This window comes from Stigmatopora argus, chromosome 16 (assembly GCF_051989625.1).
Source record: "Stigmatopora argus isolate UIUO_Sarg chromosome 16, RoL_Sarg_1.0, whole genome shotgun sequence".
In the NCBI taxonomy this organism is placed as follows: domain Eukaryota; kingdom Metazoa; phylum Chordata; class Actinopteri; order Syngnathiformes; family Syngnathidae; genus Stigmatopora; species Stigmatopora argus.
This window is the reverse complement of record NC_135402.1, coordinates 3,840,140-3,854,887: the sequence shown is the minus strand read 5'-3', so window position 1 is coordinate 3,854,887 and position 14,748 is coordinate 3,840,140. Positions and strand designations below refer to the sequence as shown.

The following is a 14,748-nucleotide window of genomic DNA, read 5'->3' as shown; positions in this document are numbered from 1 at the left end:
TAAAACAAAAACGGACAAAAGTATAATACGTACGTTTAAAAAAAATGTTCGTTCTCTGTTGATGTTCATTAAATGGCAGATGTGAAATGACTTTTGTGACTCCTGTTATTGTCGTTTTAGTACTACTATTTGGTAGCTGAACCCCGTCTAATAACTGTAGTTCCGTGTATCCAGCTAGCTTTTGGCATCTTTGAGCTACAAGCTAGCTAGCTGAGCTACAAGCTAGCTCCTCGCCATGGAGCACGTCTCCTCCAGCAAGCCACGCTCCCCCGAGAAAGACGACGATTCTGCGGACACTTGGAGCGACGATGACTGCTTCGTCGACGCATTCGGTGATCTGGCGGCGTTACCGGTCGAAACTAGTGAGCGAAGACCGACGTGTTTACGGTGCCGGTGAGCAGAACGATCACACCGACTCAAGCTAAGCTAATGCTAAGCAAACGGAGCTGCCAATCGGCACGGTGGCAAAGGAAAGCCCAGTTTGGCATTTTAAATAATACGTACTCGCCATTCGAGCTTGTATTTCTCCAGTAGTTAGACCGGGGGTCCTTAAATTATTTCACAAAAGGGCCGTAGTGTGTGCAAGATTTGATACATACCAAACAAACAAGACGACATATTTCACCAATCTGGTGTCTTAATTGATTGCAGCCAGGTGCTGTTTTTTTTTTTTTAAGCTGGAACCTCATTGGTTAAACTGTTTGTATCGGATCGATTGGAACCAAAACAAAGATCCACAATGGCCCTTGAGGGACCGGTTTGCTGACCCCTAAGTTAGACTAAAGAACAAATGGTAGATGTTTAAATGATGTTTCCTTCTCCCATCATCATGCAGGCGTCCTCAGAAGGTGTGTTTGTGTCCCTTTCTGCCCACAAAACCTCTGGACGTGTCCACATGTCTCTACATCGTGCAACATCCCGCAGAGGTGAATCTTTGACCCACTTTATTTTGACAAGGAAGAACCATGTAAAAGGATTTCAAATTGGCCCTTTTATCCTTAGATTTTTTCCAAAATGCGGGAGCATTGGCTGCGATCGTTGGTCAATGGCAGCCGATGAGTAATATTAAACAATGAATACATTTTTTATTATTATTTTCTCCACTTGACGCTTTCCGTTCTTCTATATGTGCCTCCCTTTCAGGAAAGCAGAGTTCTTCGCACGGTGCCTCTTCTCGCTGCATGTTTGCCTCCAGGAAAGTGCAACGTCATAATCGGGAGGCGCTTTAATGAGGCTAAGTAAGCAGCACCGTCTCGAACTTTTCATCAGACTCTTACGCATAGAGATCCCGATAGAAAAAAATAAATCCAGAACAGTAGACTTCCTAAACTGGTCACCAGCCAGTCGTAGTCCCACACAGAGACAGACAATCATTTTTTATTCATACCACATCTGCCCTTCTAGTCATCTTGAAACTGAAATGTGATCTTAACAACGACCCCAATCAACATTCTCTTAGCAAATTCACCTCCACCTTTGAAAACATGGTTTTCAGTTTCTTTATTTCAATATCTTTTTTTAATCATTATTATTTCAGGAACCCAGAGCTAGCCGAAGTATGCCAGGACAGCCGAACATTGATCCTGTACCCGGGCCCCAACTCCCGGAACCTGGAGGACTTAATGCAGCGACCACAGGAGAACGCCATAACGCATAACATTATCCTCATCGATGGCACATGGAGCCAGGCTAAGAACATTTTCCTCAAAAACAGCATGCTCCATCTCCCCAAACAGGTTTGTGGAGTGAATACAATAACAATTAGCCTGCATTAGCAAGTTTTGGAATCAGTGAATGCTTCTGAACATGACATTATTTTTCATCCTTGTCTTTAACCCCAGTTTATGTCCACCAGGTACAGCTAAACAGAAGTCTGTCGAGCCAGTACGTGATCCGTACGCAGCCCTCCAACATCTGCCTGTCGACCCTGGAGTGTGCCGCTGTCGCTCTTTCCATCCTGGAGTGCAACGACATCTTTCAAGAGGTACATTCAAGGGGCAAAAATCATACAGTAGAGTAGATTGACCTCGCCACATGAGGTTATGCTTGACAGTTTACCGATCTTAGTGACGTCAACCCAGGTTTCGCCCTATCAGAACGTCATACATATAATTGGGCCATTCGTTGGAGTCGCCTTGCTTCTCATGTTTTTGTCCTCCCTGTGTTTTGACCTCAGGTGCTGCTAAAGCCACTGAAGGCCCTTTGTTCCTTCCAGCTGGAGCACGGTGCTCAGGTGCACCACAGCAAGGAGCACCTGTTGAAGAACGGCATGTATGACAAAACTATGCCCAAGAACAAGCGGAAGATCAAGAGGCTGGAGAAGCTGGTCACTGATCACAACTGCCTCCTGAGATGATCTCATGAATAAACCAGTGTTTTCGGGCCTAGTGGACACTCTTATTTATTTTGCTTCATTTTTGAAAGGACACGTTCTTTTTTTTAAGGTAAATAACTTTTTTTTTTTTTATTGCACCTTCCATATTTCCTGGTCTTATTTGGTTCACCAGGGTATATTTTTGCATTATGTTTGAAAAACTTGAAGTGCTTAGAGATGAGCAACAGCGCCTAATTTGAATGTTATTGAAAAAAAAGTATACATGAAGTAGTATTGGAGTGTGTTTTAATTTAAATGTATATAATAATAAAAATGTGTGGTTGAATACACTTTGTAATGATCATGGTGATGTTATAGTGATGTCGTTTGTCCATAGTTTAGATCCTTCAGAAGGCTATGATGAACATTCAGCTAGAAGACCACCCACAAAAAATGACCAAATACATAGTGTTGATTTAATTAATTCCAATTTCATGTCATAAAACTATTTAATATATTAACTTAGATATTGGGCATTCACGTTACCAGTTTTCACAATATGCATCATTTCAATTCATTCAATCATTTTTTGTGCCCCTTTTCTTTGGTAACACAAAATGAAAAATGAATTTTCATCTAAGCTTTTCAAAAGAAAGGGATAAAGTAGTTTGATATCTCCCTGGCGACACACTTTATGACTATACGTATAGTATAAAGTTTAGCCAAATGAATCCCAATTGAAAAAGCATATCCAAGTATATAACCTTAGAAGTCAAAAACAAACACTGAAGTGCATGTCACCGCAATGTTCATAATGTGCAATATTGTATCTTAAAGTATTAAAGACCAACCAAAAAGTATTTACAGTACGTTATTATGAAAACAATGTATTTGTTTTGAAGTATTAATGCCCAACCTAAAAGTATTTGCAGCCCCAGCCCCCTGACTAATGCACTCTATGATGAAAACGATCTCTTTTTTTGTGTCTATGTGTAATAGGCGTGGCCGAGGCGTGGCTGTGGTCAGAATTCAAAAGACCCGCCGCCACGTCGCCATTTTTCAAAATGGCGGATGAGCCGGAGGCTGGGCGCGTTGGACTGCTGAGCTGCTCAGAATTGACGATTTCCCGAAAAAAGACCCGACAAACTTCTTCCAGGACAATGCAGCGCGTTCGGTACTTTGTCTTTTGGGGATTTCGTAGCCCCAGTTCTCATGTCAAGAGTGCTTTTTGACGGGAACGTGCTTCATTGGCGTGATGTAGCCCCGACGTGGATGCAAACACAAATGTTTGCTAGCAAGTTGGCTACATTGCGTCACCTATTGCTCTTAATGTTTAAAAAGTAACCCTTCCATTGTGTGTTTCAGTCCCTCAACGAGGACAGACTCCTGGGAAACATCAAGAATGTGGCCATAACGGCCAAAAAGGAGCAGTTTGTCGGCAAAGTGAGTATTTTTTAATAGCTTCTAATTCCTCTACCCGTGTAATTGGATTGGATAACTTTATTCATCCCGTATTCGGGACATTTTGTTGTCACAGTAATGTTTAGATATCAGCGACCAGTGTTCACGGCTTTCCTAAATTAGCTTGTTTAGCATCATGATACACTCCAATTTTGAATGAAGACACTTTAACTGGGTTGGCGTTGATTTTTAATAGCAAGTTCCTGTGTGGGTAACTCACACTCACACTAGTGCCATCAAGTGGAGGTGTAAGGAATAAACAGTACACTTCTAGAATACGTATATACCTTTGCCCTTCCCTTTCCTAAAGGAAGACTTCAGGGCTTGGACCTTTTGATTTTTAATTGTGGTTTTGACAAAACCTAAGCGAGACATTCATTCAACCGTAGCGCAGGGGTCATTTTTGACTCGTTTAAACAACCATTTTTCCTCCGTCTAAGAGCTTTGTGAGACGTATTTTATTTTTTTGATTGAATGGGAGTCATTTGTGCATCAAAATGGTTAAATAAGCAATAACATAATCATGCTGTGGTGTTTTGCAGAGGTTTAAAGCCACGGAGATGGTGGAAGCTGTCCAAATCTACAAGACCAAAGAAGTCGTGTATGACGTAAGACCTGTTTTTCAGGTTATTTGATTTATTATTTTCATGTCATGTGTACTAAAAATACTCTATTTTGCTTCTCTTCAAGGGCCACCCAAGTTTACCAAATCAACGCTAAAGAAAGGTGACTTTGGAGCGTGGCAGCCTTTGACACCAACATCTTGAGGGCCCCTATCCAGTATGTTTTCCATATCTCCCACCACATCTGAAAAGAGAGATGGGTCTTTCTCATGTTGGTAAAACCTAACTTAGTGTTGTTTTTTGGTCAAATCTTTTGACCTAACTGGCCCCCAGTTTATTTTTTTTTTAATGTTGGACTTAGTCTATTGTGCTTTGACCCTCTTTTTTCTCCCCAGAATTCCATCCAGTGCCAAGAAGAGATTCATCAATGGAAACACCACCTCATCTTTAAATGCTGGAAGACCTATGTGAACTTCTCAGTGGGAAAATAAAATCTTTGAAATATACTCATGTATTTTTCTTCATAGAACTAGCAAAGGAATGCAAGCAACATGACATTTTATAATTTTTATTCAAAAAAATACATTTGCACACTTAGGATCACATTGATTGGCGTAGCTGATGTTCTCCACCTGTAGACAAAAGCAACATTTAGAATAAACACCAAAAAAAAGGAAAAAAACACTTAGAAAAATTGCAACAGGCTAAAAAATAAACCGTTTTTTTTTTTAAATTATAAAACACTTAGAATATAAACACCAAAAATTAAAAGGAAAAAAAAGACCATTGAGGGTCTTGGGTCTTTTTTCTCCAAGTGTTTTAACAAAGACAAATGACACTCAAATCTCTTTTATTGAAATTTCTGATTGAAAAAAAAAAAAAGAAATCCTCCTCACCTTAGGGATCGGGACATCACCTATAAAATAAGAGGGGGTTAGTAAATTGCAACTTTAGTCAATAAAATAATGTGAGATTGGAATGTTTTGACTTGGATACATTACAATATAACCCGGAAATAAGCTGCTTCCGGTAGCCAGCGCTATCGCATTTCGATCTTAATCCATATGAAAAACATATGCGTCTGACGAAATAGTGCGTGCTTTGTGTGTCTAAAATACAGAAATAGCACTCGTTACTGACACTGCGGCGTAAGAAACGATGCGCCAAATAGGCGTGAAAATACTGGATTAACCTCAGAGCAGAGTTCAGAGACGATGCATCATCTTCAAGTGGGCAACCTGGGAAGATCACCTGGTCCTCCAGGGTCTGGACATCACCATGGACCTGGTGCGTGCAAAAACAAAGAGCAAAAGTTATCATATACAGTGGTACCTCGAGATACGAGCGAAATGGTTAAATAATAAATATTAACCTCAGAGCAGAGTTCAGAGACGATGCATCATCTTCAAGTGGGCAACCTGGGAAGATCACCTGGTCCTCCAGGGTCTGGACATCACCATGGACCTGGTGCGTGCAAAAACAAAGCGCAAAAGTTATCATATACAGTGGTACCTCGAGATACGAGCGAAATGGTTAAATAATAAATATTAACCTCAGAGCAGAGTTCAGAGACGATGCATCATCTTCAAGTGGGCAACCTGGGAAGATCACCTGGTCCTCCGGGGTCTGGACATCACCATGGACCTGGTGCGTGCAAAAACAAAGAGCAAAAGTTATCATATACAGTGGTACCTCGAGATACGAGCGAAATGGTTAAATAATAAATATTAACCTCAGAGCAGAGTTCAGAGACGATGCATCATCTTCAAGTGGGCAACCTGGGAAGATCACCTGGTCCTCCAGGGTCTGGACATCACCATGGACCTGGTGCGTGCAAAAACAAAGAGCTAAAGTTATCATATACAGTGGTACCTCGAGATACGAGCTTTATCCGTTCCGGAAATGAGCTCGTATGACGAGATTCTCGTAACTCGAGCGGACGTTTTGCATTGAAATGAATGGAAAACAAATTAATTTGTTCCAGCCCTCTGAAAAAACACCAAAAACAGGATATTGGATTGGAAAACATGTTTTATTTCTTCTAATTCGCCATCTATTAACAAAGTAACACATAACTAGTGGTTTAATAGTAATAAAATGTTGGCGGTTTGCCACGCCTCCGCCCTCACGTTCGCTATCGATGGACTGTTTGCTGTTGTATTGCCTTCAAAATATTCCCAAAATGATGCACAAAATGTCCTCACAATAGGATAACGCACGACCACTTGCCAACGAGAAATAGTCTTTAAGGAACGATGGCGGGACCTTTCCTAAGAAAGAATAACAGGAAATGACATAGCTGAGCTTCCCACGTAGTGATTGTGGGTAATGAAGTTTTATTCTGAGAAACGTTGCCATTGCCTACGGGTGTTGTGTGCAGGAGTATACTTCATTACCCAGAAAGCCCTCTTTTTGCATGCGCGTTGTGCGTTTCCTGGTCCTAGGAGGAACTCGTCTGAATTATTCGTTCCGTGCTCGTAAATATTGTTATACACGAAAGATATGCAAAAAAGACCTGGCTTGGTCGCATCACGAAATTTTGACCGCACAACGGGCGAATTATTCGATCGAAATTTCCCCCGTAAGACGAGCATTTTGTATGACGAGCGGTCGTATGACAAGGTCCCACTGTACAAAGACTGGAGATTCAACAGATGTGTTTAGGTGGGTTTTTTTGGTCATTAGTATTACCTTGATACCTTGGCCCAGTCTCCTCTCCCCTCAAGGGTGTGCATGGTTCTGGACACACGGGAATAGCTGCATCTTGATTGAACCAAGCTATTTGGGAAGTGCAAACAATTATTACAGGAAAGAGAAATCTTCAAGTAAATGATCAAGATAAAGAATGAAAATAAGTTAGTGAATGCTTGGTGCTAATTTCCCCTTTCCAGACAAAGCGATTCAATATACAGACTGATGTTAAAAGCTAGGGGAAAGTCGGCTTGACAATTTTTGTATAAATGATTTTTGTTTTAAAACAGAATTACAAATTGGAAAAGGGCGTTTAGCAATCGCAGTGAAAACGATCATTACATTCAACACACCTTCACCTGGCAAACTGACCGTTGATATCTCGGCTTTGTTTGATAAAATGAAGTCTTCCCCCACGACTCAATAATGGAGAGATTACGGACAAAATACTTTTGAAGTCAAATGTCGTGAGGCTAATGCTAAGCTAGCTAGTGACATGCCTAGGAGCCCATACTTCAAATGTCGACGGTGTGTTCGACCTGGCAATAAACTAACAGATTTGTTGGCGTTTTGGCTCAATTGATTCCTAAAAAAATCTCCCGGTAGGGTGTTAAAAATGCACATAGGCCAGTAAATTGCTCTAGTCTAGGGCTTACCTCGTTTGGGTGCTAGTCGTTCGACTAGCATTGAAATGGCTGCGCCAAGGGGCGCGATGCTGCGCATGTGCATAATTTACGCACCTGCGTCACCAATGGGCGTAACCACGCCCATAGGAGGTGATTTGTCCTCCCGACTCAATGACCATGTTTGGAAGATGACGTACTATAGTCGCCATTTTTGTAGTCTTGATGCTGTAAAAGAGTGTGTTCGTTTTTTTTAATATATAGAAAGCCTTACTTTGCATGGTCATTTAAAAAAAATAAAAAGCCTTACTATACATGGTCATTTTTTAAAGAAAAAAGCCTTACTATACATGGTCATTTTTTACAAATTAAAAAGCCTTACTATATACTATGTCGTATTTTAAGAAAAAAAGCCTTACTATACTATGTCGTTTTTTTTAAAAGAAAAAAAGCCTTACTATATACACCAGGGGTGTCAAACTCATTTCGCATCGTGGGCCACATACGGCCTAGGGAGATGTCAAGTGGGCCGGACCATTAAAATTATACCATGCTCTGCTATAAATAACCAAAATATCATGTCTTTCCTTTGTTTTGGTGTAAAGAAGCACAAGAACATTAGGAAAATATTGAAATTGAATGAACTATCCTTTTTCAAAACATTTCATGAAACACTTCATATTTCCTTAGACAAATGTGCAATTGACTTTTATCATTCACAAATATGCATTGCAACTGATCCCACTGATTGTACAAAGGCACAAAACTTTAATTGGTACTGAAAAATATAGTAATGCACTTTAAGATTAAATGAGACTTTTAAAGAAAGGAATTTTTAAACCACTTACAAATACGCATATAAAATCTAAATGTAATCCCTGCGTGCACCTTACAAACTAAGGAGAGTGATTTTAAATGTGTAATGAAGAAAGTGTTCGCCTGTCCTGTAAATCTGTAAACTTCATACATGAAACATACATACACATACGATACATACTGAAAATTTATGGAGTTGCTGCTGTTTTCAGTCTGTCTCAGTGATGCGGCTTGTCTTCTACTCTGATGGAAAGAGTGCGCCCATTAGCGGATAATCCATGAATTGCAGCGAATTAAAAATATTAATTCCATGTCTTTTATGCATTTTTTCCACTTCAAATTATCCTGCGGGCCTGATCGAACCTCCTTGGGGGCCGGTTCCGGCCCGCGGGCCGTATGTTTGACACCCCTGGTATAAAATATGCTGTCTAGAACACACACACACACCAAATTCTGCGCATGCGCAAATAAATCGTCATCCTATTCCTCGAGGCTCGGGCCCTGCGTCCGCCATCTTTATCGGCTACCCCATTGTTCGCCGTATAGTGCTACTTCCCCCACCCCGCCCCCAGTCTCGGCGGCTTTATCGTCTTCGTACTGCGCCACAAAAAGCGGACACGGTGTCATCGGCAGCTTTGCGCGACGGTCGTGGACTTGCCCCCGCCCCGCGTTTGTCACTTGGTCTTGGCCTGCGAAGTTCCAAACAGAATGGACGATGACCAGCCCAAAACCCTGTGAGTATGCTACGGTTGTCTCGTTAGCTTAGCTTAGCTTGTGTCGTTCGCGTAACACGGGAGCTAAAGTGCTAAATGTACCCCTTAAAGCAGGGAATCAAATGATCGCCAATCCAAACAGAATTACTAAATTAGTTCTTTTTTTAACGAATGACATCTTGATAAGGTGCGGAGACACTTTACCAAGGGTTTAGTGGGCGTTTTTTTTTGGCGTGCTAACAATCTAATTTTAGGAGACCCATTCAAAAATCTAGCATTTGGGGCCCTAATATTTCATCGTTTTCATAATGTTTTTACTTCAAGGGTTTTAATTGTTCGTTTACATAAGATAACTAGTGATCAGGCTAATAAACCGTTGTCTGCAATGTTTCCTGGTTGAAGATTAAGATCGTTGCTATTTACAAAACTCGCAAATCGAGGTGAGTTCAGGTCATCAAACGCAAGAAGTAAAGCGAACTCATCATATTTGCGAACCGATTGGGATTTGGATCAAATATGAACAATCAGTCTTCAAAGAAGCACCGATTCTACTTGCTAATCTTCATTTGAATTTCGATGATCGTCAATGTGTTGTAGCATCATCACGAACAATAGAGAATGAACAGTGATCAGTCCTAAATCCTTTTGAAAATAATGAACTATTTGCTTGTATGTGTGCAGGTACGTGGGTAATCTGTCACGGGATGTGACAGAAGCCCTTGTCCTGGAGCTGTTTGGACAGATCGGACCCTGCAAGAGCTGTAAAATGATCATAGATGTGAGTTCAGTAGGTTACCAGTCTTATTTTTCTTCACATAGACATCTTAAATTCTCAAGATCAAATGTGAAGTCCTCTGTCTCCAGAAAATAGGCTGCTGAATAATAAAAATAGTCATTTTCATCCACCCATCATTATTCAAATGTTGCTACATATTGGTGTGCTAAAGGAAATTATCTAATTTCATTAAGTAGGGTAAAATGACAGATTTGAAACAAATAGTGCATCTATTTTTACCAGCGCTAAAGTGTCAGGCAGTACAATTAAACGCTGTATTGGTCGATGGCTAGAAGTACAATTGCGTTGTGTATTCACTTGTTCATTCATAATCTAAACATGCTTACTTTTTCTACCAAGCACTAAGAAACTAGGTTTTTCGCCCAGTATACAACATGCAATTGCATAACTCCTGCTGACCCAAGTCAAGCGAGTTGAAAGTCATTTTTAAAAAGTAACGTCGAGCCCAGGGTCCAATCAAAATGGATTGAATGTCCATCACTGACAATGACAGCCAATGAGTTAAGAAGATAAAAAAAAATTTTTGAACCATTCTATTCTATTGGCCTCATTAATAATGTGTCTAAAAAAAATAATAATGATACTATCTGTCAATACATGCACACGTGTGTCTTTTATCCACTTCAGACGGCGGGTCACGATCCCTACTGCTTTGTGGAATTCTACGAGCATAGACACGCCATGGCCACCATCGCGGCCATGAACGGTCGGAAAATTCTGGGTAAGGTAAGCAAACTTATCTCCTTCGGCTGGGGCCCCTCGGACCCCGCGGGCTTCTGGGACTAATTTTGCTGTGAAACCCTCCGCAAAGAAAAAAAACCTTACAAGCCCGCTCGCTCCACGTGTTTTACTGTATTGGGCGAAGGATGACATTCCCCTACTACTACATTTTACTACTCTGTGTGTGTGTGTGTGTTCTGTTATTGATTTGATGTACCACCTTTTTCCACTAGACGCCACACTTGTAGCAAGACAAACATTCAGTTGAAAATATTCTATTCCTCAACAGGTATTGAAGGAGCGTTTGAGGAGTAGAACAAGTTCGTAAAATTCACTTGTTTGTAAGTCCCTTGTTATTTGGACCTTACTTCCTTCAGTTTTTGCTCCAAAATTGTTTGGACTGATTATTGTTCCTGATTTCTGACTGTTTGATTTAGTTGATGGGAAGGTCTGTACCCTTTTGCATAAATCAGTAGTGCTGGAAAAGAAGCCACCACGTTAAAACGAGAAAAAAAATGCCTCAAAATCAGCAAATTCATCTTTAAGTGGTGTGTGACAGACAAGCGGTCTAATGAAAACATAGCAACTTTCACTCCTTGCCTAACATTTCACACCTGCTTTTTGGGCCATGTTATGTCTCCTAACAGGAAGTCAAGGTTAACTGGGCCACCACGCCGACCAGCCAAAAGAAGGACACAAGCAGTACGTGCAAACCCACACTAGAAATAAGTTAGCATTTTACACACTGACTTAAAATCTATTAAACAATTTAATTTTTTTAAAACAAAATCTGCATAAAATAGCACCATACATTTTCTACTGAATCCTAGTTTAATAAATCCCTTTTTTTTTTTTATATCATAGTGATTCAAACAGATTTTCGGCATGTGTGAAATAATGTAGATGAGCGCCTTCCTTATATAAACATTGTGTTTCTTTTATGAAGGTGTACATTTTTGTAAATGTGTTTTAGGTCACTTCCATGTTTTTGTCGGCGATCTGAGTCCAGAGATCACCACTGATGACATCAAGGCGGCTTTCGGTCCCTTTGGGAAAATATCGTGAGTCCATGATTTACATTTTCACCTCGCTGAATGCTTTGCTAGCTTAGCCCGTTTTAGCTTTGGGCTCCTCAAGACACTCAACTGCCACCTTCAATTGCCTTAACATAGATGACATAAAGCATCATAGATACTGTGGCCTAGTAGACCCAAATTTTCATCCCAAATGTTGGCACAAATTGTAGTCTTTGTGTATTTGTTTAAAATCCTGATTTAAGCTTTTTGGGGTAAAAAGACAACTGTTTATACTTCTGTAATTGAATATTTGTGATCATGTGGAATGTATTTATTACTGACTTGTGAATGTTTGTTGTTGCGTAGGGATTGTCGGGTAGTGAAGGACATGGCTACGGGCAAATCCAAAGGCTACGGCTTTGTGTCCTTCTTCAACAAATGGGTGAGCGTACCGTTTTATCGCCCCATTTTGTACCGCTTGACGCTTGAATTGACACGCTTGTTGTCGTGCGCAGGACGCGGAGAACGCCATCCAGCAAATGGGTGGCCAGTGGCTGGGAGGAAGGCAGATCAGGACCAATTGGGCCACACGGAAGCCCACGCCCAAATCTACTAATGAAAGTGTGTTCAGTGACAGCGAGAGAAAGTTATTTATGTTATTTTTTAAAAAGTCAATTTTTTAATGCCGTTTTGTGCCTGGCAGCTAGCACCTCAAAGCAGCTTTCCTTTGACGAGGTGGTCAACCAATCCAGCCCCAGCAACTGCACGGTCTACTGCGGAGGACTGACAGCAGGCCTCACAGGTGAGCAGAAAATGTTCTAAATCAAGAATAATCTCGTCTTTTGATATCAACCCACAAATGCGTTCTTTTTTTTTTTTTATTCATTCGTTCATCTTCTCAGAGCAAATCATGAGGCAGACCTTCTCCCCCTTTGGTCAAATCATGGAAATCCGCGTTTTTCCGGACAAGGGCTATTCGTTTGTGAGGTCAGTTTATTTCCCTCTGGGAAATAGTTGTAGAACGGACTTAAACAATACATTATGAAAACAATGTAATTGTTTTGAAATACTAAGTGAAAATAGTCCGCTTTCATTCACAAATCATTTCTTTGTATATTTAGCAACGTTTCGCTAATACTTGTGACGTTTTTACCCTGCGTTGGGGTTATTTTGGACCGTCAAATGAGAAGTTTTGAAGCTACGTGAATTTCTCCCATGTAGGTTCAACTCTCACGAGGCGGCCGCCCACGCCATCGTTTCCGTCAACGGCACTTCAGTGGAGGGCTTCGTGGTCAAGTGCTACTGGGGCAAAGAGACCACCGACTTGGTCAGCCCCATCCAACAGGTCCAGATGCCTCAGAGCACGGTGAGCTTCGCGGCGCAGCCCTACAGCCAATGGGGACAGTGGTACGGCAACACGCAGCAAATCGGCCAATACGTGCCCAACGGGTGGCAGGTGCCCAGCTACAGCGTCTATGGACAGAGTTGGGATCAACAGTGCTACAAGTGAGTAAGATATGGAAATGGCTTCTTAATTTAGGAGACATTTGAGTCTGTTAGACTGGTTCATCTCGTATAATATCAATCAATTGCCCTGATATTAAATTGTGGTTACTTGGTTGTCACGTTTTACAATAAATCCATGTTGTATTGTCATGAAATTGGTGATTTTCATTCACCTCTACTCTTTTGCTTGTGTTCAGTCCTCTTCCTTCTGGCGCCGGATGGACCGGCGTGGGCACGGTGACCAACGGCGGCATGGTTGAACCCGGCCAGGGAGTCAACGGGACCATGCTCGCCAACCAGGCCGGCATGGCTGGCACGGCCGGCTTCCACACCCACTGATCTCACCCTCTGGGACGCCACTCATTGCTTTTGGGTTCGGGGCACGGTTCGGCATTAATTTCTCTTTTCTTTTCTTTATTGATCGACCCGGCTCGGTCAGAAAACCAACAAAAAAAATGCCCCTGGTGTCCCCAACGGCATAACCGGTCAAGTTGAGCACAGCTGCAGTTTATATTTTAGCGAAAGGTGGTGTTGGTTAAGACAGGTTTTGTTTGCAGAGCCAAAGAGATCTTTCTTTTTTCCCCCCCACCCTTTCGTTCCATGTTCCGTGTCTCCCTCGATTTTAGTCCTGGCCAGTTCTCCGGGTGCCAAAGTCATTCTTGTGAAATGTAGGGAATCACTGAGAGCGAGAAAGAAGCTAAAATGCTACGAAACTACGACCTAAGGAGCCCGAATGACTTTTGTGTGCATGAACAGACACTTTGACACACAAGACAGGACACCCCCAACCACCTCAATCTGAAAGGACTATACCCTCTGTTTTTTTTTCCTTCTTTCTTGGCTTGTATAAACAGCTTTTTGCCTTTTTGTTTTTCCAGTTCGGGGAACTTGACTGTGTTATGGAGGGGGAGAAAAATGTTGCATTGCCACCATGTAACCACGGTTTTATTGCGAAAATGAGTGGCTGCTGACCATATTTTTTGTCTTTTAAATTAGAATTTTTCAATCATTTTTTTTGCAGGGACAAGAACTGCCACGCTTGTCTTTACTCAACAGGCAGGGAATTATTGCACAAATACCGAAAGATCACCCAATTTGCCGTGTTTTTGTTTCTTTTTGCATTCCACCTTTTGTAATTTCATTTTGGAAGTCTTATTGTAAATAACTGAGTGCTCTGTTCAATTGTATCTGTATAAAGACGTGATGTTCATTCGGAACATTTGTGTGTGATTACTGAATGCGTGCACGCATGAGTAAATGAGAGAGTGATTATGACTGTCTAAATAAAAGTGACATGTAAGACGAGTTTCTGTGTAAATGTGTTCAAACTTCAAATGTTGTTTTCAGTAAGGGGAAGATTGAGTACAAGCAACTATGACAAAATACTAAATGAATTTACATGCTATACTGTGTACATATGCTAAAAGTCCCGTTGACTCGTCCGCCATTTTATTCCGTACTGCAATTCCCATGATTCCTCAGTCACGGAGTACCGCCCCGCTTTTATCACGTGATTTGCCAGCCAATCG

At 41.3% G+C, this 14,748-nt stretch overlaps 2 protein-coding genes and 1 long non-coding RNA gene across 13 annotated transcripts; 2 read left to right on the top strand and 1 right to left on the bottom strand.

Annotated features, from left to right (window-relative positions):
- The first annotated feature begins 65 nt into the window (after positions 1-65).
- dtwd2 (DTW motif tRNA-uridine aminocarboxypropyltransferase 2) lies at positions 66-4,844 on the top strand. 6 transcript variants are annotated; one of them, XM_077622651.1, is made up of 10 exons: positions 66-393; positions 836-926; positions 1,144-1,238; positions 1,538-1,736; positions 1,856-1,984; positions 2,177-3,488; positions 3,680-3,757; positions 4,318-4,383; positions 4,466-4,555; positions 4,734-4,844. In XM_077622651.1, exons 1-6 carry the CDS (start codon positions 236-238, stop codon positions 2,354-2,356), a joined length of 852 nt encoding a protein of 283 aa, XP_077478777.1. In that variant the 5' UTR covers positions 66-235; the 3' UTR covers positions 2,357-3,488; positions 3,680-3,757; positions 4,318-4,383; positions 4,466-4,555; positions 4,734-4,844. The 6 variants fall into 6 exon arrangements, with proteins under 6 accessions (XP_077478777.1, XP_077478778.1, XP_077478775.1 ...); XM_077622652.1 differs by having other exon boundaries at positions 4,466-4,609; positions 4,746-4,844; XM_077622649.1 differs by having other exon boundaries at positions 4,466-4,609.
- A 46-nt stretch (positions 4,845-4,890) lies between these two features.
- Positions 4,891-7,868, bottom strand: LOC144090816 (uncharacterized). Of its 5 annotated transcripts, XR_013305513.1 has the most exons (9): positions 7,686-7,868; positions 7,030-7,116; positions 6,071-6,162; positions 5,891-5,982; positions 5,711-5,802; positions 5,531-5,622; positions 5,340-5,447; positions 5,235-5,254; positions 4,891-4,970 (listed from the first exon to the last, which is right to left on the bottom strand). It is a non-coding gene; the product is annotated as an uncharacterized LOC144090816 (long non-coding RNA). The 5 variants fall into 5 exon arrangements; XR_013305510.1 differs by having other exon boundaries at positions 5,235-5,447; XR_013305512.1 differs by having other exon boundaries at positions 4,891-5,254; positions 7,686-7,867.
- Positions 7,869-8,924: 1,056 nt separating this feature from the next.
- On the top strand, positions 8,925-14,524 carry LOC144090965 (cytotoxic granule associated RNA binding protein TIA1-like). Of its 2 annotated transcripts, none has more exons than XM_077622918.1 (11): positions 8,925-9,202; positions 9,863-9,959; positions 10,605-10,703; positions 11,345-11,399; positions 11,671-11,758; positions 12,080-12,155; positions 12,229-12,334; positions 12,417-12,515; positions 12,616-12,700; positions 12,935-13,219; positions 13,417-14,524. In XM_077622918.1, exons 1-11 carry the CDS (start codon positions 9,177-9,179, stop codon positions 13,556-13,558), a joined length of 1,158 nt encoding a protein of 385 aa, XP_077479044.1. In that variant the 5' UTR covers positions 8,925-9,176; the 3' UTR covers positions 13,559-14,524. The 2 variants fall into 2 exon arrangements, with proteins under 2 accessions (XP_077479044.1, XP_077479043.1); XM_077622917.1 differs by having other exon boundaries at positions 9,863-9,968.
- The last annotated feature ends 224 nt before the right edge of the window (positions 14,525-14,748 follow it).